General features: G+C 48.2%; 1 protein-coding gene across 1 annotated transcript; it reads left to right on the top strand.

Annotated features, from left to right (window-relative positions):
* The first annotated feature begins 1,148 nt into the window (after positions 1–1,148).
* PFKFB2 (6-phosphofructo-2-kinase/fructose-2,6-biphosphatase 2) lies at positions 1,149–18,569 on the top strand. Its single transcript, XM_054395947.1, has 13 exons — positions 1,149–1,260; positions 1,370–1,466; positions 2,378–2,444; positions 2,581–2,655; positions 2,797–2,853; positions 3,299–3,423; positions 4,538–4,745; positions 6,101–6,247; positions 7,468–7,572; positions 8,366–8,495; positions 11,257–11,319; positions 12,224–12,297; positions 18,506–18,569. The coding sequence occupies exons 1-13, from the start codon at positions 1,149–1,151 to the stop codon at positions 18,527–18,529; spliced, it is 1,284 nt and encodes a 427-aa protein (XP_054251922.1). The 3' UTR covers positions 18,530–18,569.
* The last annotated feature ends 2,025 nt before the right edge of the window (positions 18,570–20,594 follow it).

The following is a 20,594-nucleotide window of genomic DNA, read 5'->3' as shown; positions in this document are numbered from 1 at the left end:
GCCTGGTCCCCGGGTTGCTTTGGCAGCTGGCGGACAGAACGTGACCGTTTTGTTAAAAGCATCTTTCCGGTGCCCTTGGCAGCTCCGGCCCGGGCGGTAAATGCTGCCCAGGGTAAAAGCTGAGTGCCAGCCCCATTAGGCACAGCGGGACTGATCCGCACTGTTGACCAGCGCCCGGGAGACCGCAGGAGCACACGGCCACCGGCTGATCGTTGCGAGGACACGGGAGAGAGCCAGCTAGCCTGGAATCACGTTCAAGACTGGATGAGGCACTTAATGCCATGGTCTGGTTGATTGCTTAGGGCTGGGTGATCGGTTGGACTGGATGATCTTGGAGGTCTCCAACCTGGTTGATTCTATGATTCCATGATCACAGACCGGCTTGGGCGGGAAGGGACCTTTAAACTCATCCACTCCAACCAGCAGGGACGTTGTACCCAGAGCAGGTTGCTCAGAGCACCAAGCAACCTGACCTTCTATCTATAATCATAGAAACATTTTGGTTGGAAAAGATCCTTAAGTTCAGGAAGCCCAACCAACAACCCAACACCCTTAAACCTTGTCCCCTGGTGCCACGGCCACAAGTTTCTTGAACACTCCATGGACAGTGACCCTGCCACCTTCCTGGGCAGCCTGTTGCAGTGCCTGACCACTCTTGCAGAAAATAAATTGTTCTTAATAGCCAATCCAAACTTCCCCTGTTGCAAATTAAGGCCATTTGCTCTCCTTCTATCACTTGATACTAGAAAGAAGAGGCCAACACCCACCTCATTCCAACCTCCTTTTGTAGGGCTGCTTGTAGTTGTAGGGAGCCGGAAGGTCTCCCTTTAGCCTCCTTTCTTCCAGGCTAACCAATTCCATTTAGTCTGAATCTCTCTCTTTTAGCTTAAAACCATCACCCTTTGTCTTGTCACACCAGGCCCTGCTATAAAGTCTGTCCCCATCTTTCTTAGAGACCCCCTTCAAGTCCTGAAAGTAAGCTCTGCCTGGAGACCTCTTTATGGGATGCGTGGTATCCATCTGTCCATTCAGGAACTGAGGCATGGAGCATGGCTTTGACCTGGGGGCTCATTCTTTTCTCCCAGCTGCTCTTTGATGCTCCTGGGGTTGTATTTTTTTTTTTTCTTTTTGCAGCATGGGCCTCCTACATGACCAACTCCCCAACAATGATTGTCATGATTGGCCTCCCTGCCCGGGGCAAGACCTACATGTCCAAGAAGCTCACCCGCTACCTCAACTGGATTGGGGTACCCACCAAAGGTGTGTGTGTGTGTGAGGGCACCAGCTGGCCCCAGGGTGCTGGAAGGGCACTGAGATGTGGCTGTGAGATGCCATCAGCCTCACGTGCTCCTCTTGTGTGTGTGTGAAGTGTTTAATTTAGGAGTGTATCGCCGGGAGGCTGTCAAGTCTTACAAGTCCTACGAGTTCTTCAGGCATGACAACAAAGAGGCCATGGAAATCCGCAAGTAAGTCCATCAGGGGAGGGACTGAACTGATCCAGGGTGGTCTGCTTAGGCTCAGGTCTTGGCAAGCTCTGTTTTTGGGGAGCATAAAAGAACGTTTAAGCCCTGTGAAACCGGGGAGGAGGAGATAAGGGAGCTCTGCAGGGATCCTGCCAGAGGGGCTGTGCCTGGAAGCTCTGCTACTCACTTCAGGGTGATGAAGAGCAGGGGCTGTGAACATCCAGTGATGGAGCAGCTTGTAGATATACACAGAATCCCAGCATGGTGGGGTTGGAAGTGGCCTTTGGAGATCATCCAGGCCAACCTCCCTGCTAAAGCAGGACACCCACAGCAGCTTGCCCAGGATCACAATGGCCGGATGGGTTTGGAAGCTCTCTAGAGGAGAGTCCGCAACCTCTCTGGGCAGCCTGCTCCAGAGTACCCTCACAGCAAAGAGTTTTCCCCATAAGTTCAAGGGAAGCCTCTTGGGTTCCAGTTTGTGCCCATGGCCCCTTGTCCTGTTACTGGGCACCACTGAGAAGAGCCCAGCCCCATCCTCATTACCTCCACCCTATTTTTATGTGTTGATCACATGCCCTCTCAGGCTGCTCTTCAGCAGCTCAACAGCCTCAAGTCTTTCAGCCTTTCCTCCTCACAGAGATCCTCCAAACCCCTCAGCATCTTCATATTCCTTACTGGACTGCCTCCAGTAGTTCCCCGTCTCTCTTGGACTGGGAGCCCAGACCTGGATACAATACTCCAGAAGTGGGGGAAGAGTGCAGATGCCTTTCCATCTCTGCAGAGCTTTTTGGAAGGCTGCAGGGGTGGGTGCTCCATGAGCAGAGAGAGAAGGTGTTTGAATCCCTCTGTGGTGGTTCACAAGCCTTGTTGTCTGAATACATCACCCCTGACAAACATCCTTTTGTCTCCTGCAGGCAGTGTGCCTTGGTGGCTCTGGAAGACGTGAAGGCTTATCTCATGGAGGAGTGTGGGCAGATAGCTGTAAGACTTCTCCTGGATTCCTGGGCTTACACCTAGATAGTTCAAAGTTGCTTGGGGTGTTTGGAGAGGGGACACGCACATCTGATTGTAATCCCAGTCCCTACGTTTTCTCATGGCTGTATTCATTCTCTGGCAGGTGTTTGATGCGACCAACACAACTCGAGAGAGGAGGGACCTGATCTTGAGTTTTGCTAAAGAAAATGCTTTCAAGGTAGTGCTCCTGGGTTCAGTTCATAGCTGGAGTTATTGCACCTCAGGGGTGACACCCCAGGAGGGACATCACCGCTCTGGGGGGGCAGGAGCTCTTGAGTTCTGAAGTTCCTGACCCTGACTTATGCTTCCTTCTTGCCAGGTGTTCTTTGTGGAGTCCGTCTGTGACGATCCAGAAGTCATTGCTGCCAACATCCTGGTGCGTGCCACGTCTGCCAGGCTCAGCTGCTCACTGGCAGCTCAAGTGCTTGCTGCAAGGTCATCAGCTGCAACAGCTCACAGTGCCTTGCTCTTGGGTTTCCCCTCGGGTAGAAGCAGCTGAGGTTTGCAGGGTTGTAAAGGCTGGAGAGGCAGTTAGTTATGTGAGAAGGTGGTGGAAATCGAATGAAGCTGAGAAATGTGTGACCTTGAAGCGTGGTGCCTTGTGGAGGGACAGCTCAGGGTGAGCCAGCTGTGGCTGTCACAGGGCCAAGCACTTCAGAGCTGCCCTTTGTTTCCTCTCCAGGAGCAGATTTTTCCACAGGGCAGCTTTAAGGAATGTCTATTTCTTTGAAAAAGAGAAGAATAACCTCATTCAGCGTTGGCTTTTTGCTCCCTGGTGAGTTTGCTTAGCTCTCACAAAGCAACGTTGTCTGTTGGAGCAGGAGGTGAAGGTTTCCAGCCCTGACTACCCAGAGAGAAACAGGGAGAATGTGATGGATGATTTCCTGAAGAGGATAGAGTGCTACAAGGTCACTTACCAGCCTCTTGATCCTGATGTGTATGACAAGTAAGCAAAGCCCTGGGTTGCATTTTGCCTTTGCCTGTGTGAGCTGTGCTGCTGTTCTGTAGCTCAGGATGCTGTGATGAGCCTCTGCTCCCTCAGAGCACAATTGCTTGTGTGACGGTGGATCCCAAGGGATTTGAAAGGATCTTTCTCTAGTGTACTGCAGTGTAATGAATGAAGATGATCAAAGGGCTGGAGCACCTCTCCTATGAAGACAGGCTGAAAGAATTTGGGCTTGGGAAAGGAGGAGGCTCCAGGGAGATCTTAGAGCAGCATTTCAGTATCTGAAGGGGACTTACACTGGGGAGGGAATGTTTAGAAGGGGCTGTGGTAACAGGTTGAGAGGCAATGGTTTGAAACAGGGGAGGTTTTGGTTGGACATTAGGGGAAGTTGCTCCCTGTGAGAGTGGTGAGATGCTGCAACAGGTTGCCCACAGATGTGGTTGAGGCCCCATCCCTGGAGACATTCAAGACCAGACTTGATGTGGCCCTGGGCAGCCTGATCTAGTTGGAGTGTCCCTGCTGACAAGAAGGCTCCCAGGAGACCTTATTGTGGCCTTCCAGGATCTGAAGGGGGCCTACAAGAAAGCTGGGGAGGGACTTTTTAGTCAGGTAATGATAGGACTAGGGGGAATGGAACAAAACTAGAAACAGGGAGATTCAGATTGGATGTTAGGAAGAAATTCTTCCCTATGAGGGTGGTGAGACACTGGCGCAGGTTGCCCAGGGAGGTGGTGGAAGCCTCATCCCTGGAGGTTTTTGCAGCCAGGCTGGATATGGCTGTGAGCCACCTGATGCAGTGTGAGGTGTCCCTGCCCATGGCAGGGGGGTTGGGACTGCCTGATCCTTGAGGTCCCTTCCAACCCTGACAATTCTCTGATTCTATGACCTTTGAGGGTTCCCTTCCAACCTGATGCCACCTGCAAATCTGCAACTCAGCAGCTCCTCCTTTAAACCCAGACTGAGGTTGTCCCGTCAGTCTTGCTGGGGCACCCCAGTGGCAGTGCTGCTGCCTGTGCCAGAGGACAGGGAGCCAGCTGCCCGCCCCCCACCGCCACCACCGCTTGGCTGTCCCAAACCAGCCCCTGTGGCTGTTCTTATTTTATGTTACCTCCAGAGACCTTTCCTTCATTAAAGTGATCAATGTGGGACAACGGTTCCTGGTAAACAGAGTCCAGGATTACATCCAGAGTAAAATTGTCTACTACCTAATGAACATTCACGTCCAGCCACGGACCATCTACCTTTGCCGCCACGGCGAGAGTGACTATAACCTTGTTGGCAAGATTGGTGGGGACTCTGGCCTGTCACCTCGTGGGAAGCAGGTATGTGTTTGGCAGCACCCCCTTGCCTTGCTGTCATTGAAGCTTTGGGTGGTGGGTTGAAAATTCACACCCACCCCACCCTGACATGGAGTTTGCCAGCCTGGCTCAGCCGGAAGCCGATGGAAGCTGTGTTTACAAGCACAATTACAGTCTGCAGTGGGATGCAATCAGTGTGTGCAAAATAGACAGGACTTGCAATTCATAAACAGCACAAGGACCCCTCCCTGGTCAAAGACCAGGGGAAGCTAATAGCTTCTTGCTCCCCCTTTCCCCCTTGTACACAAAAGGATCTAGGGAAAGAAGCAGAGAGAGATATTTTGTTAGACTTAGTGTGGTGGGTTGAAAATTCCCCCCACCCCCCCCTCCCCAGCATGAAATTTGCCAGCCTGGCTCAGTTGGAAGCACATGGAAGCTGTGTTTACAAGCACAATTAGTCTGCAGTGGGATGCAATAAATGTGTACAAAATAGATAGGACTTGCAATTCATAAACAGCACAAGGACTCCTCCCTGGTCAAAGAACAGGGGAAGCTAATAGCTTCTCCCTCCCTTGCCCTACCCTTGCCCCCTTGTACACAAAAGGATCAAGAGAAAGGAGCAGAGAGGTATTTTGTTAGACTTAGTGTGGTGGGTTGAAAATTCCCTTTTCCCCCCCACCTCCCCAACATGAAATTTGCCAGCCTGGCTCAGTTGGAAGCAAATGGAAGCTGTGTTTACAAGCACAACGACAATCTGCAGTGGAATGCAATCAATGTGTACAAAATAGATAGATAGGACTTGCAATTAATAAACAGCACAAGGACCCCTCCCTGGTCAAAGACCAAGGGAAGCTAATAGCTTCTTGCTCCCTTTCCCCCTTGTACACAAAAGGGACAAGAGAAAGGAGCAGAGAGATGTTTTGCTAGGCTTAGCCAAAGCAATGCAGCTAAGGTCAAGCAGAAGCAAGTTCATCTCTCAAAGGAGCAAAAAAAGGGAGAGAAATTATTTACTAAACTAATTCTTCTAGTAGGTAACTCTCCAATGGGATTGTTCAGGACTATCATTATTTTTCTTTTATACCCCAACAGTGATTTATTTGCATTCTACCACTTTTTGTTTCAAGATCTGTGGAAAAATTTTCAAGGCATAGCCTAAAACTGCCACACTGTGTGCCCAGGGTGGGGCAAAATCTGGGCTCTGCATCCCCACTCCTGCCAGGGGGATGGCAGCTGGGCCTTGCTGTGACAGCCACAGCCTTTGAAGTGATGCTTTTAGAGGTGGCAGCAGCTCCCTGCTCCCTCCAAACCTCCCCTGGGTTTGTTTGGTTGTCGTGGTTTTTTTGTTTGTTTGTTTGTTTGTTTATTTTGTTTCTCCCCAGTTTGCTCAAGCACTGAAGAAGTTCATTGAGGAGCAGGAAATTGTTGATCTAAAGGTGTGGACAAGCCAGCTGAAGAGGACAATCCAGACAGCTGAGTCCTTGGGGGTGACATATGAGCAGTGGAAGATTCTCAATGAGATTGATGCTGTGAGTGAAATGCTGATTGGGTGTAACCATTCTTAGCTATCTAGAGAAGCTAAAGGCTTCCAATTCATCATTGTAAAATTGACTCTTTCCTGTCCATTTCCTATGCTCCTCTTAGAACCTCCCTTCCCAGGAACTGCATCCATGTTTGGAATCATGAAATTACTAAGGTTGGAAAAGAACTCTAAGATTTGAAGTGTGAGGAGAGGAGATTTTTAGACTGGAGGTTAGGAAGAAATTCTTTCCAGTGAGGGTAGGGAGACACTGGCACAAGTTGCCCAGGGAGGTTGTGGATGTTCCCTCTCTGGAGGTGTTCAAGGCCAGGCTGGATGTGGCTCTGAGCAACCTGGGGCTGGTGGGAGGTGTCCCTGCCCATGGCAGGGGATTGGAACTGGATGATCCTTAAGGTCCCTTCCAATCCAAACCATTCTGTGATCATCAAGTCCCAATTGTCAACCCAACACCACCATGGCCACTAAACCATGCCCTGAAGTCCCACATCTACACATGGTTTATGTCCAGCCATCATCTTGAGGTTTAGGATGGTTTGCAACAGGGCTGACAGTGTCTGGAGCTGCTTGGACCTTGCTGTGGACATACCCAGCTGGTGTGGAGAAAGGAAATGACACTGGGCAATCCCAGGCATTTGTCACATCATCTTGGGGGGACAAAGGTTCCTGCTCCCACTCCTTCATTCAGACAAAAGAAAGTGCAGGGCTGACGCTGTGGAGATGAATGCTTGCTTTCATCCCTGGCAAAGAGGGGGTTTAAAATGAACCCAAAAGCTCCTCAGTGGTCTCCAGTGCTAAGACAAGAGCTAATGGGCACAAACTTGAATATGAGAAGTTCTATCTAAGGAGGAACTTCCTTAATTTAAGAGTGCTGGAGCCCTGGAGCAGGCTGCCCAGAGAGGTTGTGGAGTCTTCTCTGGAGAGTTTCCAAACCCACCTGGACATTGTGATGCTGAGCAACCCGCTGGGGGTGCTTTAGCAGGGGAGATGATCTCTACAGGTCCCTTCCAACCCTTGCCATTCTGTGATTCCTCCTCAAACCACCCTGCTCACACAAATGCTGAGCATGTGGCTGTGTCAGACCTGGTACCTACAATTTTCATCACATGAAGGGGTTGCAGATCTCAGCCTCTTGCTTGCTCTTTCCTCCTCTTTGCCTCATTGTACCTGTGTGGAAGCCAAGTGTGGTGTAACAAGGTGATCTTCCCTCAGGGGGTCTGTGAAGAAATGACCTATGCAGAGATTCAAGCCAAGTACCCAGAGGAGTTTGCCTTGAGGGATCAGGAGAAATATCTCTATCGCTATCCTGGAGGAGAGGTGAGGACCCTTGAGAGAGAGCAGTAAGATGGAGCATGGATAAACCCTGGTGGAAGAGGGGAGATTGAGACTGGAGAGTGGGAAGAAATTCCTTACAGTGAGGGTAGGGAGGCACTGGAACAGGTTGCCCAGCGAGGTTGTGGATGCCCCCTCCCTGGGGGGGTGTTCAAGGCTGGGCTGGAAGAGGCTTTGAGCAACCTGGGTTGGTGGGTGGTGTCCCTTGCCCACAGCAGGGATGATCTTTAAGGTCCCTTCCAACCCATTCTATGTTTTCCTTCAGTGTGATCTGCCTTGAATTCAATTCCTTGGGGCCCTTTGCAAGTCCCTTGATGCTCCCCTCCAACACCAAGGGCTTCTGCATCCCATTTGTTTGTCCCAGGCTTGATTTGTCCCTGTGAAAAACCATCATGGAAAGAAACTGAGCGTGGGTGGGGTGTGGAGTCAGCTCTGCTTTTACTTCCCAACCTCCTCCAGGTGTATAATTGAGTGGTTTATTTGTTTTTCTTACTGCAAACATTAGGAGTCTCCAGCCTCCTGAATCCTCCTCTGATCTGAGGCTTCCCGTCACCAAATTTCACTTTCTGCTGCTTGTTGCTTTTTTTTCCCTCCTCCTCTTATTTCCTGGCTCATCCCAAACTGCTGCATTTTGATGGTTTGTAACTGATGGTTTCCTGCCTGTGAAGCTGCATTCCTCACTACTCCTTCTTTAAGCCTTTTCTGTTTACAAAGAAACCTTTGGAAAACAAAACAGGGAACAAACCAAACCAATAAATTCCTCTTTCCTTTTTTCCAGTCCTACCAGGACTTGGTCCAACGTTTGGAGCCAGTAATTATGGAGCTGGAAAGGCAAGGCAACGTCCTGGTGATCTCCCACCAGGCAGTTATGAGGTGCCTGTTGGCTTATTTTCTTGACAAGAATGCAGGTACAAAAAGAAAATGCATGATGCTGGGGGCTGCTGCTGCTTCTCTCTGCTTCCTTACAGAGGGTTTTTGGGAGGGTGGCTTCTAATGCCTGCTTTGATTTGATTTGGGGTTTTTATTTTTCACCATGGAGGTTTAAGCCTTTAATTCTTGCATTCCAATGGTGCTTGGAGCTGTGCAGGAAGCTCTCCGAGAGCCATGCAGGTGCTCAGCTGTTGTTTCTGGAGCTGTTTTCCATCACTGACATTTACATAGTCTCTAGGGGATTGTTTATTTTATTTTATTTTAAATGGAAAGAAAAATATTTTCTGATGGATCAGTAGCCTGGAAAGGTTGGCAGTGATGCTACAGGAGAACAGGTCTGGTGAGGAGCAGCTGAGGGAAGCTCTCACTGTGGTGTTTTCCCACCTCTGTGCTGCTGGAAGGGTTTCTCTTGCTTGGCCCTGGGTTGGAAATCACCAAATCCGTGGTTTGGGTGGGAAGGGACCTTTAAAGCCCACCCAGTCCAACCCCTGCAGTCAGCAGAGACATCTGCCACTAGAGCAGGTTGCTCAGAGCCCCAAATGACCTGGAACGGTTCCAGGGATGGGGCATCTCCCCCCTCTCTGGGCAGCCTGGGACAGGCTCTCACCACCCTCATGATAAAAGAATTCTTCCCTTTAATGGTCTGAGTCTCCCTCTTTTAAGTTCAAACCATTCCCCCTTGTCCTGTCACAACAGGCCCTGCTCAAAAGTCTGTCCCCAGCTTTCATAGAGACCTCCTTTAAGTACTTGGGAGGTTGCTCTAAGGCCTCTTCTTTCCCCTTTCTTCCTTTTTTTTCCTTCCCCTTTCTTCCTTTTTTTTCCTTCCCCTTTCTTCCTTTTTTTTCCTTCCCCTTTCTTCCTTTTTTTTCCTTCCCCTTTCTTCCTTTTTTTTCCTTCCCTTTCTTCCTTTTTTCCTTCCCTTTCTTCCTTTTTTTCCTTCCCTTTCTTCCTTTTTTTTCCTTCCCCTTTCTTCCTTTTTTTTCCTTCCCCTTTCTTCCTTTTTTTTCCTTCCCCTTTCTTCCTTTTTTTTCCTTCCCCTTTCTTCCTTTTTTTTCCTTCCCCTTTCTTCCTTTTTTTTCCTTCCCCTTTCTTCCTTTTTTTTCCTTCCCCTTTCTTCCTTTTTTTTCCTTCCCCTTTCTTCCTTTTTTTTCCTTCCCCTTTCTTCCTTTTTTTTCCTTCCCCTTTCTTCCTTTTTTTTCCTTCCCCTTTCTTCCTTTTTTTTCCTTCCCCTTTCTTCCTTTTTTTTCCTTCCCCTTTCTTCCTTTTTTGTCCTTCCCCTTTCTTCCTTTTTTTTCCTTCCCCTTTCTTCCTTTTTTTTCCTTCCCCTTTCTTCCTTTTTTTCCTTCCCCTTTCTTCCTTTTTTTTCCTTCCCCTTTCTTCCTTTTTTTTCCTTCCCCTTTCTTCCTTTTTTTTCCTTCCCCTTTCTTCCTTTTTTTTCTTCCCCTTCTTCCTTTTTTTCCTTCCCCTTTCTTCCTTTTTTTTCTTTCCCCTTCTTCCTTTTTCTTTTTTTTCTTTCCCCCTTCTTCCTTTTTCTTTTTTTTTCTTTCCCCCTTCTTCCTTTTTCTTTTTTTTTCTTTCCCCCTTCTTCCTTTTTCTTTTTTTTCTTTCCCCCTTCTTCCTTTTTCTTTTTTTTTCTTTCCCCCTTCTTCCTTTTTCTTTTTTTTTCTTTCCCCCTTCTTCCTTTTTCTTTTTTTTTCTTTCCCCCTTCTTCCTTTTTCTTTTTTTTTCTTTCCCCCTTCTTCCTTTTTCTTTTTTTTTCTTTCCCCCTTCTTCCTTTTTCTTTTTTTTTCTTTCCCCCTTCTTCCTTTTTCTTTTTTTTTCTTTCCCCCTTCTTCCTTTTTCTTTTTTTTTCTTTCCCCCTTCTTCCTTTTTCTTTTTTTTTTCTTTCCCCCTTCTTCCTTTTTCTTTTTTTTTTCTTTCCCCCTTCTTCCTTTTTCTTTTTTTTTTCTTTCCCCCTTCTTCCTTTTTCTTTTTTTTTTCTTTCCCCCTTCTTCCTTTTTCTTTTTTTTTCTTTCCCCCTTCTTCCTTTTTCTTTTTTTTTCTTTCCCCCTTCTTCCTTTTTCTTTTTTTTTCTTTCCCCCTTCTTCCTTTTTCTTTTTTTTTCTTTCCCCCTTCTTCCTTTTTCTTTTTTTTTCTTTCCCCCTTCTTCCTTTTTCTTTTTTTTTTCTTTCCCCCTTCTTCCTTTTTCTTTTTTTTTCTTTCCCCCTTCTTCCTTTTTCTTTTTTTTTCTTTCCCCCTTCTTCCTTTTTCTTTTTTTTTCTTTCCCCCTTCTTCCTTTTTCTTTTTTTTTCTTTCCCCCTTCTTCCTTTTTCTTTTTTTTTCTTTCCCCCTTCTTCCTTTTTCTTTTTTTTTCTTTCCCCCTTCTTCCTTTTTCTTTTTTTTTCTTTCCCCCTTCTTCCTTTTTCTTTTTTTTTCTTTCCCCCTTCTTCCTTTTTCTTTTTTTTTCTTTCCCCCTTCTTCCTTTTTCTTTTTTTTTCTTTCCCCCTTCTTCTTTCTCTCTTTCTGTCTGTCTTTCTCCCTACAAAGTCTGTCCCAGACGCTGGGCTCAGCCCTGTCCTACCCCTGCAGTGCTGAGGAGGGTGACTGAGGGGGTTGGAAGGGATGGGCACAGAGTCCCTGTGCTGTTGGTGCCTAATATTTGCTGTTGTGGGAAGGTGCTACCAGGTGCCTGGGGGCCAGGGGCTGGGGGGTGGCTGCTGCAGCTGTAACCCCATCCCATAATTCCTATTTCTCCCCTAGAGGAGCTGCCCTACCTGCGCTGTCCCCTCCACACCATTCTCAAGCTCACACCTGTTGCATATGGTAAATATTGCCTTGGGGGGTTTGCAGCTTTGGGGTTCTTTTGTTGCCTGCTTCCTGGGGGAATCTGATGGCTAAAGTTCTGTCTCTGTGTGTTGGAGCAAACAAATGTTCTGTGAAAGGTTCTGGTGCTTTTCTTAGCATGGGGACAAAAGTATTTGATTTTGTTTTTTTAACATGGTGAAAAAAGTGATTTATGTAGTTATTTAAATTTTTTATTTTTCTTTTATTTATTTTAAAATTTTATTTAATTTGTTTTATTTATTTAAATCCTTTTTTCCTTTTCCCCTTTTTTCCCTTTTGTCCCTTTTTTCCCTTTTTTCCCTTTTTTCCCTTTTTTCCCTTTTTTCCCTTTTTTCCCTTTTTTCCCTTTTTTCCCTTTTTTCCCTTTTTTCCCTTTTTTCCCTTTTTCCCCTTTTCCCCTTTTTTCCCTTTTTCCCCTTTTTCCCCCTTTTTCCCCTTTTCCCCCTTTTTCCCCCTTTTTCCCCCTTTTTCCCCTTTTTCCCCTTTTCCCCCTTTTTTCCCCTTTTCCCCCTTTTCCCCTTTTTCCCCCTTTTCCCCTTTTTCCCCCTTTTTCCCCTTTTTCCCCCTTTTTCCCCTTTTTCCCCTTTTTTCCCCCTTTTTCCCCTTTTTCCCCCTTTTCCCCCTTTTTCCCCTTTTTTCCCTTTTTCCCCTTTTTCCCCTTTTTCCCCTTTTTTCCCTTTTCCCCTTATTTTTTAATTACTTTTTATACTCCTTTTTCTCTTTACCAAATAAAAACACCACCATTTTTTTTCCCCTCTGCTGAGTTTTCCATTCTGCTTTCCATCTTTTATTGCCTTCTTAAATAGTTGATTTCATAAATTGCCTTTTCTTATCTAAACTTTTTTTTTCTTTTTTTCTTTTTTTTTTTTTTGGGTGCCTAAAGGTTGTAAAGTGGAGACAATTACCTTGAATGTGGAAGCAGTGAACACCCACAGGGACAAACCCTCTCTCAACTCAGTAAGTCTTGCTGCACAGCTCTGGGGTTGGTTTTTTGTTTTGTTTTGTTATTTTTTTTCCCTGCTCAAAAAAAAAAAAAAAAAAAAAAAAAGAAAGGAACTAAAAGGGAAAAATCTCTTAAATACCTGCCAGAAAAAAAGCTGATTCTTTCAATCACCACAAAGACTTCCTGCAGAAAGAGTTCCCCAAAGCAGAATTAATTACAGGTTGAATTTATTTGTGTGATTCCCAGGCTGGGAGAAGGAGGTGGGGATGGAGGAGGGGGAGATGTTTTCAGGGTTGTTGTAGGAAGGAGAATGAAAAAATTTAGGATGTAAATGATTGAACTCCAGGTCTCCTGCTCAGTGAAGTATTTTGTTGATGATGCATTTTGTGATCAAGAGGTTTAAAGTGTTTTTTTTTTTTTTTCTTCCCTCCATCTTCTTGGGTGAGATTTCTCTTTCTGAAGCTGCAGATTGGGTTGGGATAGGAGCTTCAGGCAGCTTCTTGGGGGCTCTCAGCAGCATTTGCTTAGGGGCTGTGAGGAGTGGAGAATTTTTTTCCCTGATCTCTGCAGGTTTCTCCTGTAGTTTAGAAGTATTTGGTGCAAAGCACAACTGTGGTGTGCCTAAACTTGGTGCATACCACAGCAAGAAGGGGATGGGTCCAGGTTTTTACCTCCCTTGTGCTGGGAATCTTCTTACAGCAGCAGTGGATGCATTTCAGGCTCTGAGTGGCTTTATTTATGCAATCCTGTCTTTCCCATTACTCAAACTACTGCAGGGCCATCTGTGCTTGCTCAGCAAAGCACAGAACCTTGGGCTGAAGCTGTGGTAGGTGCTGCTCACCTTTGCATCACTGCTTTGCAGAGGGATTGCTCTGTCAAAGGCCTTGTGCCCCTTGCCTATAATTAGCTGCCCCAATTAAAGGTCACAAACCAGCTCTGATTTCACAGGAAATCAAATGCATCCTGTTTTAAGTCCTTTTGGGTACATTTAGGCTTTTAGCTGCCTCTTCTTGCTGTTTTTTTTACAAGAGCTATTGGCAGATTGGGTGGGCTCTGGGTCCCAGCATTTCTTTCTGAGGGACCAGAAAGAAAGGGTGGAGAAACCAGGAGCCTGCATCTGTGTCTGGAAGGTTTGTGGAGCTAAATCCAGCTGGCTGCTAAATGCTACACTGAGCCTATTTGGCAAGATTTCTGGGGGCTGGTCCCATGCTGGTGGTTTCCAGTCTGGGTGTTTATTGCTTTGCAACTCTGTGTTGAAATTGTTGCTGCCCGCTCAGGAGAAGTCAGAGGTTGTTGCTGTTGTTCTTTGTTTTACTTGGGAAGTGCAGCTGCCTTGGAGGAGCAGAAACACAAAGAAGGGAAAACTTTTCTGTCTGCTTATTTGCTTTCCCCCTTAAGTGGATGGCGGGGGAGGGAAAAAAACAAAAATAATACAAGAAGAAGGAAAGAAAACAAAACCCAGCCCCAAACGAAGCCAGCTAAGCAGAAAAATCCCCATGGGAAGTCAAACTGCTAAAAAAGAAAAGCAGACTTCAGTGTCCTCTGAGCCAGATCTGCCAGCAGAGCAGCTCATTTCCCCCCACTGCTGCTCCCTAGGGAAAATCCTGGTGGCACAAACTGCTGCTGGGTTCACCCAACTCCGGCTGCCAGCAGCTTTGGGGTGCTGTGGGTGGGGACGCCAGAGGTGTGTGCTGCTGTGTGCCATGTGGTTTTCAGCTGTGGTTCCCCTTTTCATTCCTTGTGATAACTCTCTGCTTGGGATCAGCTCCACCTTCCCATCAGCCAAAGCCCTGTAAGGATGAGAAGAAACAGCTTCACGCCGCGGGCCAGCGTGGACGTGGTCAAGCGCCCGCGGCATTACAGCCTGGGGAGCAAACCTCTTGACCTCCTGCCATCTTTCCCAGCCCTGGAAGCTCAAGATGGAGCTGGCCAACCACAGCTGCAAGTTGGTGTCCAGGTGGTACTTTCCCTTTGCCTCCCCATCCTCATCATCCCTGGCTGTCAGTTGGTCCTCTCTCAAATACGAGACCCCCGCTCGGGGATTTGGCCACCAGCAGCTCTGTTCCTGCATGAAAATCATTCTGGATCCCTTCTAGATCCCTTAAAACAAACCCAACACACAAAGAATCCCCCCAGAAAAAGCCCCAGAAGTCACCCCGTGAAACTAGGATTCTGGTGTCAAGAGGCTTTCAAGGCCAGGCTCCATCCAGGGAGTTCCCATCAGTGCAGTAGGGCCTTGGCAGGTCCTGGGCAGGATCTTTGCTTTGGGGCAAAAACCTCATCAGCAAGAGTTCACAGATACCTTCTTTGTCCTCATTTCATGCTGCACCCAGGTGTTGCTCTAGCTCCAGAGTGGCTTGCTAGGAAATCTTTGTGTCCATGTTCTTTCTTGGTGCCCATTTCCCTTCAGATCCCAACATCAGCAGCTTCTTGCATGAAGTTTGGGTTCTGTGGGTGCCCAGATTAAAGCCACTTGGGGTTTCTTCCAGCTTTAAAAGCATTGCAGGTCCTCATAGGTGGTGGATGCAAAGCCCTGCTTGTTGCTTTGCTCCTTTGAAATGGTTTCTCTGCTAAGTTTGGAGCTTTTAATGCCAGGCTGCATGCTGTTGTCCATCAGATGGAGCAGAGAGATGGTGCAGGAGGCTTTGAGAAGGTTTTGGCTGGGCCCTTCATGCAGGAAAAAGCTACCACAGTGCTTTCAAGTTGATTTGGATGCTGTAGAGGTTAATGCTTCCCAAGCTCTTCAGTGAGCCCAGCTTCTTGTTCTCCTCCCTCCCTCTCAGCCAAGTGAACAGTGCTGGTGTTTTCATGCTGGATGAAAGCAGGAGGCTTGGGCATCCCCAAAATCCCAGGGCTCCAGGGGGATCTGAACCAGACAGAGCTTTGCAATGAGGTGGGGTTGGCCCATGGCAGTTCTGCATGAAGCTGGAGAGGACTCTGCCTGCCCAGGTAGCTTGGTCTGTGGGTGTCTTCAGCTGGGCATCCCCTCAGGATGGGGATCCCCACCCTGACTGCTCCCTCTTTGCAGTTGTACCCTCTGTAATTGTGCTGATGAAGTGCTGGCAGCTCGGGGGGGAAGGAGCAATTCATAGAATCATAGAATGGTTTGGGTTGGAAGGGACCTCAAAGATCAGCCAGTTCCAACCCCCTGCCTTGGGCAGGGACACCTCCCACCAGCCCAGGTTGCTCAAAGTCTCATCCAACCTGGTCTTAAACACCTCCAGGGATGGGGTATCCACAACCTCCCTGGGCAGCCAAACCCTGGGTGGCAATCTTGCTGTCCTGGAACCTTGTGCCTAAAGGGAGCCCTTGAGAGGAGCAGCAGTGGAGGAGGTGGCTTGGTGCTGCCACACGTCATGGCCAGGCCTTGTTACCAGCTCCTGCTGTCACACAAACCTGCCAGGACCTACCTGACAACAAATTATTGTGGACTCCTCATCCCTGGAAGTGTTTCAGACCAGGCTGCATGAGGCTGTGAGCAACCTGGGGTAGTGGGAGGTGTCCCTGGCCATGGCAGGGAGCTTGGAACTGGATGATTTTTTTAGGTCCCTTCTAACCCAAACCATTCTATGAAATCTTTTGAGGTCGCTTCACTTCTTTCCTCTTTTGCTTTGCTGCTTTATACTGTTCTCTTTCAAAATCTCCTTCCAAAGGCACTCTGAGCTATCCTCTGCTGTTTCTTTTTCCTTTGCAGCCTCATGGGGAAAATGTTTGCCTGTGAGTATGGCTGAGAGCAGCTTGTGTGAGCTCCCCTGAGCTCTTTAGTAAGTAGGACTTCTCTTGATTTAATGTTGCATGGAAACTACTTGGGGGAAAGACAAACACATGGTGCAGAAGGAGGTTTTGGGGCTGTGTTGTAACCTATCAGTAAGGGAGACCTCAGTGGGGGAGGAAGAAGTAACCAGGCTGAGCACACTGAGCCAGGGGCTCCAGCTGGACTTACTAGTGCTTTGTGCTGGCTGCCTGCACAAGGTTTTCACCCCAAGCTTGCTCCATCCTCTAGACCTGCTGGAGTGGGTCCAGAGGAGACCACCAAGATGATCAGAGGGCTGGAGAAGCTCTGCTATGAGGACAGGCTGAGAGAGTTGGGGCTGTTCAGCTTGGAGAGGAGAAGGCTCCAGGGAGAGAGAGCTCATGACTACATTTCAGTGTCTGAAGGGGGCTACAGGAAGGCTGGGGAGGGACTGTGCAGAAGGGCCTGTGGGGATAGGATGAGAGAGGTTTGGAACTGGAGCAGGGCAGACTTAGGCTGGACATCAGGAGGAAGTTCTGCAGAATGAGAGTGGTGAAATACTGGAACAGGTTGCCAAAGGAGGATGGAGTTGAGGCTCCGTCCCTGGAGACATTCAAAATCAGATTTGCTGTGGCCCTGGGCAGCCTGATCTGGTTGGAGATGTCCCTGCTGAGTGCAGGGGGGTTGGACAAGGTGAACTTTGAGGGTCCCTTCCAACCCAGTGCCATCTGAATCAACACCAGGACATGGCATGGCTCTGCACTGGTGCTGCTGGGCTCAGCCATGTAGCTTTTACTGGATGGTGCTGGGTCCCATTCATGTTTCCTCTCCACCCAGGAGGAGGTGCTGTGAGGTTGCTGATCCCAGGGATGTTGCAGGAGCATTGGATAGCAGCTAGGGTGGGAGTGGTGCTGCTGAACCCTGGCTCCCTGTGACTCAAGGGATCTGGGTGGGTTTAGAATGTGCTTGGAAAGCAGCTGGGTGGAGAAACCCTGTAGTGACAGGACAAGGGGTGGTGGCTTCAAACTAAAAGAAGCTCTGAGCTAAAAGGAGCTGTGGGTTTAGAAAAGTGTTCCAGTACCTGAAGGGGGCTGCAAGAAAGCTGGGGAGGGACTTTTTAGGGTGTCAGGTAGTGATAGGGCTGGGAGGAATGGAGCAAAACTAGAAATGGGGAGATTCAGATTGGATGTGAGGAAGAAATTCTTCCCCAGGAGGGTGGTGAGAGCCTGGCACAGGTTGCCCAGGGAGGTGGTGGAAGCCTCACCCCTGGAGGTGTTTAAGGCCAGGCTGGATGTGGCTGTGAGCAACCTGCTGTAGTGTGAGGTGTCCCTGCCCAGGGGAACTGACTGATCCTTGAGGTCCCTTCCAAACCTAACAATTCTATGTAATTCTAAAAGGAATGTAGGTGCCAGCTCTGCAGAGTGACTCTCCTTCCCCCTCTGTGTTTAAGCAGAGGCTTCCTGGGAGGATTTGCAGAGAACTGAAGGTAGCTTGGTCCAAGTTTCTTGATTCCAGCACACACCTCCTTCTTAGTGCTGGATTGGTTGTTTTTTAACTTGAGAAAGCAGCATGTGAGCAGCTCTGGATCATCTCTGGTCAGAGAAAGCATCAGGTGGGGAGGGACCCTCGAGGATGATCTTGTCTTGCTGGACACTTCTTAAACAGCATTGTCTGGGAAAGCTGTCTGAGATATTTTGGGGTTTATTCATTTATTTTCAACTGCAAAGAGAAGATCTGCAGGGAATGGATTTCCTGCCTGCTATTGATGTCAGTTATCAGCAGTTGTTGCTGTTGATTGTCAGCAGCTTGGCTCTGCTGCTCTGCCTGTGTTGGATTGCAGAGCAAAAGGGGTGAAGGGGACAAGACAAATGGTTCCTACTGGTTTCTACAACAGTCTGAGGTGGAATTGGGCACCACAGACCCCTGAGCGTTCTCTGTGTTGTTGCCCCACCAGCAGCTGTAGGAACTGCTGGCTGTTGGGTTTTACCTGTGTGATTTTTGTGTCTGGAAATCCACTGGCACTGACCTGAGTGTGTTCCTGTGGTCTGTCTGAGCCTTGGGGAAGCAGTGGAAAGAGATTTAGCAAAACTTTTGAAGTGTTGTTGTGGTTAATATTGCAAAATGATTACTGGAATGTTGCTTTATGTGTGGCCTGGGAGTGCACTTCCCTCTGGAGAAGAGAAATAAAAGGGAATTAAACCCTGAGTCACCAACACTGCCTGCTGTCCTGGGGGGTTTTCTGAGCTCTCTTGGCTTCAGGCTGAGCCTGGGAACCTTCCGTGTGGAGCTTTGCAGGAGGTTAAAGGACAGTGCAGAGCATGAAGCAGCTCCTTACCTGCTCAGGTAGAAACAATGAGGAAAATCTCCCTGTAGAAAACGAGGTGGAGCTGGATCCTGTTCCCAGCACCGAGCTGAGCTCTGCTGTCCCTTCTCTTCCCCCCTCCTCACTCCCCCTTGGTCTAAGCTGTACCATTTCTCTCTTGTTTTAGAGGATGGCTGATTTAATGGTGTAGAATTTGGCTTCATCTTGGACTGGACTGGTGTTTTCCATGGCTGGGAAGAGCCCTGCAGATGGAACTGGAGCATCCTTGGAGCACCACGAGCCACGCACTGCTTTGGCCAGTTCTCCTCTCACCTCTGTTTTGCAGTCTTGTCTGTGTCTTCTCTTTCTGAGTGCTGAGTTGTCTGTCAGGGAGACCAGAGAACACTTCTGAGGGAGATTTTTTTTTTTTTTTTCTTTCCCCCCCCAACCTGTTTTTTTTTTTTTAAAGGTGAAATTATCCCTGGCCCTTTCTGGGCTGTTCAAACAATGTCCCACATCTTTCCTCCTGGTTGGGTGGCAGAATTAACTGCACTGTGTGAGGACTCAGTGGTCATATCCATGCTGGAAAATCTGTCACCAGCTCAAATCCCCAATATTTTTTTTATGTTCCTCACCTGTTAACCATTTCCAACCAGTTCTTGTCTTGTTTCACCACAGCAAGAGCTGCAGGTATCAGTTCACTTCACTTTCACAACTGTGGATGTGAACCCTCCCTGCTCTCTGAGCCTGTTCCTCTGCTCTCCCTTTTGCCCTGGGAGAACAGCACAAGGCATTGGCAGCAAATCCTGCAGGATACCTCCAGTGAGGAGCAATAAGCTCCTCTCACTCCCTGGAAACACACTCCCTGGAAATAGCTCAGCTACCAGAGCTCTTCAGTCTCAGCTCAACTCCTGCTTTAGCTTTGCTCCCTTGATCTCAGCCTCCCATTCATTTTTCAGGGCTTTGTGGACACTTTTAATTTATTTTTTCCCCTCTGTGACAGCAGAAAATCAGAGCCTGGCTTTGCTGGGTGTCTGGGAACAGCAGGGCTGCCTGGGTAGGGTTGGAAAGGAAGCACAAGGTCTTTGGTTTTGGGGTTGATTTTTTTTTTTTTTTTTTTTTTTTTTAAACCAGTTGTCTTTTTAACATACCAAATTTTAAGCCCACCACAAGCCTTTTATTATTTTATCTTTTTTTTTTTTTTTAACTTAACCTGAGAAGAAGCTGTGAATGTTCTTGATGTGTGATGCTGCCTTAAAACAGAGTTTCAGCTGCTTGAGTGTTTAGTGCATGGAAGCTCCCTGTGGAACAGCTCAAGTGATGGCTCTGTGTTCCTTCAGCTCCTTGTTCCCCAAGGTGTGGGGGGAGCAATACTCCCAAATTGACACTTTCCTCCCCCAGGTCTTTGCCAAACTCCGTTTTGCCACTCTCCTGTTGTTAACTGCACTAATAAGGGCAAAACCCTCAGGTTTGGGTGAAGAGCAGAGCTTTTAGGTCCAAAGCAGGAGGCTGCTCTGGATCTAGGGGAAGGTGTGGGGGAAGCAATGCCCCAATTCACACTTTCCTCCCCCAAGTCTTGACTTCTCTTTTGCCAAACTCCATTTTGCCACTCTCTTGTTGTTAACTGCACTAATAAGGGCAAAACCCTCAGGTTGGGTGAAGAGCAGAGTTTTTAGGTCCAAAGCAGGAGGCTGCTCTGGACCTGCTGCTGCTCCAGGATCTATCTGAGCAACTCCTGGGACCCAGCCTGAAACGTGTCAAGAGTTGGCTGATGTGCTTGGGAAATGTCACCCTGGCTGGGGAGCAGCTCAGCAGCCCCTGAGGTTTTACCTGAGGATTTTGAGCTCCAATCTGTTTGCTTAAACACTTCCCAGAGCTTGAATTTGATACAGGTGAGATAAGAGCACGCTGAAGGCTCAGGCACTAATCCTGACCCCTGAAGATCTGCCAGGAGCTTGTGTTGATCTAAAGCCTATTGCACCACCGAGGGGAGGAAATTCAGGGGGTGAGAAGCTGAGGTTCATTGGTATTGTCCTCAAGCTCTTCCCATGGCTTTGCTGCAGCCCTCCTGCAAGAGCAGCACCGTCCAGCCTTTGGTTGGAAGTGCTACAGGGCTTAGAAATCAGCCAGAAAAGGGAGTGAGGGAGAGGGGGAAAAGTTTGAAGGAAAAGATTTTCCAGCCTGTGGGATGGGGAATGCTCACTGTCAGCTCTCCAGGGACTCTCTCAACGCACAAAGCCACATCAGGCTTGGCTGCTCCTGCTGAGGAAGCCTCC

This window comes from Indicator indicator, chromosome 35 (genome assembly GCF_027791375.1).
Source record: "Indicator indicator isolate 239-I01 chromosome 35, UM_Iind_1.1, whole genome shotgun sequence".
NCBI lineage: Eukaryota > Metazoa > Chordata > Aves > Piciformes > Indicatoridae > Indicator > Indicator indicator.
The sequence above is the reverse complement of the archived record's forward strand: the minus strand, read 5'-3'. Positions and strand labels throughout refer to the sequence as shown.

Coding starts and splice junctions, on each gene's coding strand:
- PFKFB2 (XM_054395947.1), top strand. CDS start 1,149: ATGACCAACTCCCCAACAATGATTGTCATGATTGGCCTCCCTGCCCGG. Junction 1,261..1,369: donor GATTGGGGTACCCACCAAAG/GTGTGTGTGTGT, acceptor GTGTGTGTGAAG/TGTTTAATTTAGGAGTGTAT. Junction 8,496..11,256: donor TTTTCTTGACAAGAATGCAG/GTACAAAAAGAA, acceptor TTTCTCCCCTAG/AGGAGCTGCCCTACCTGCGC.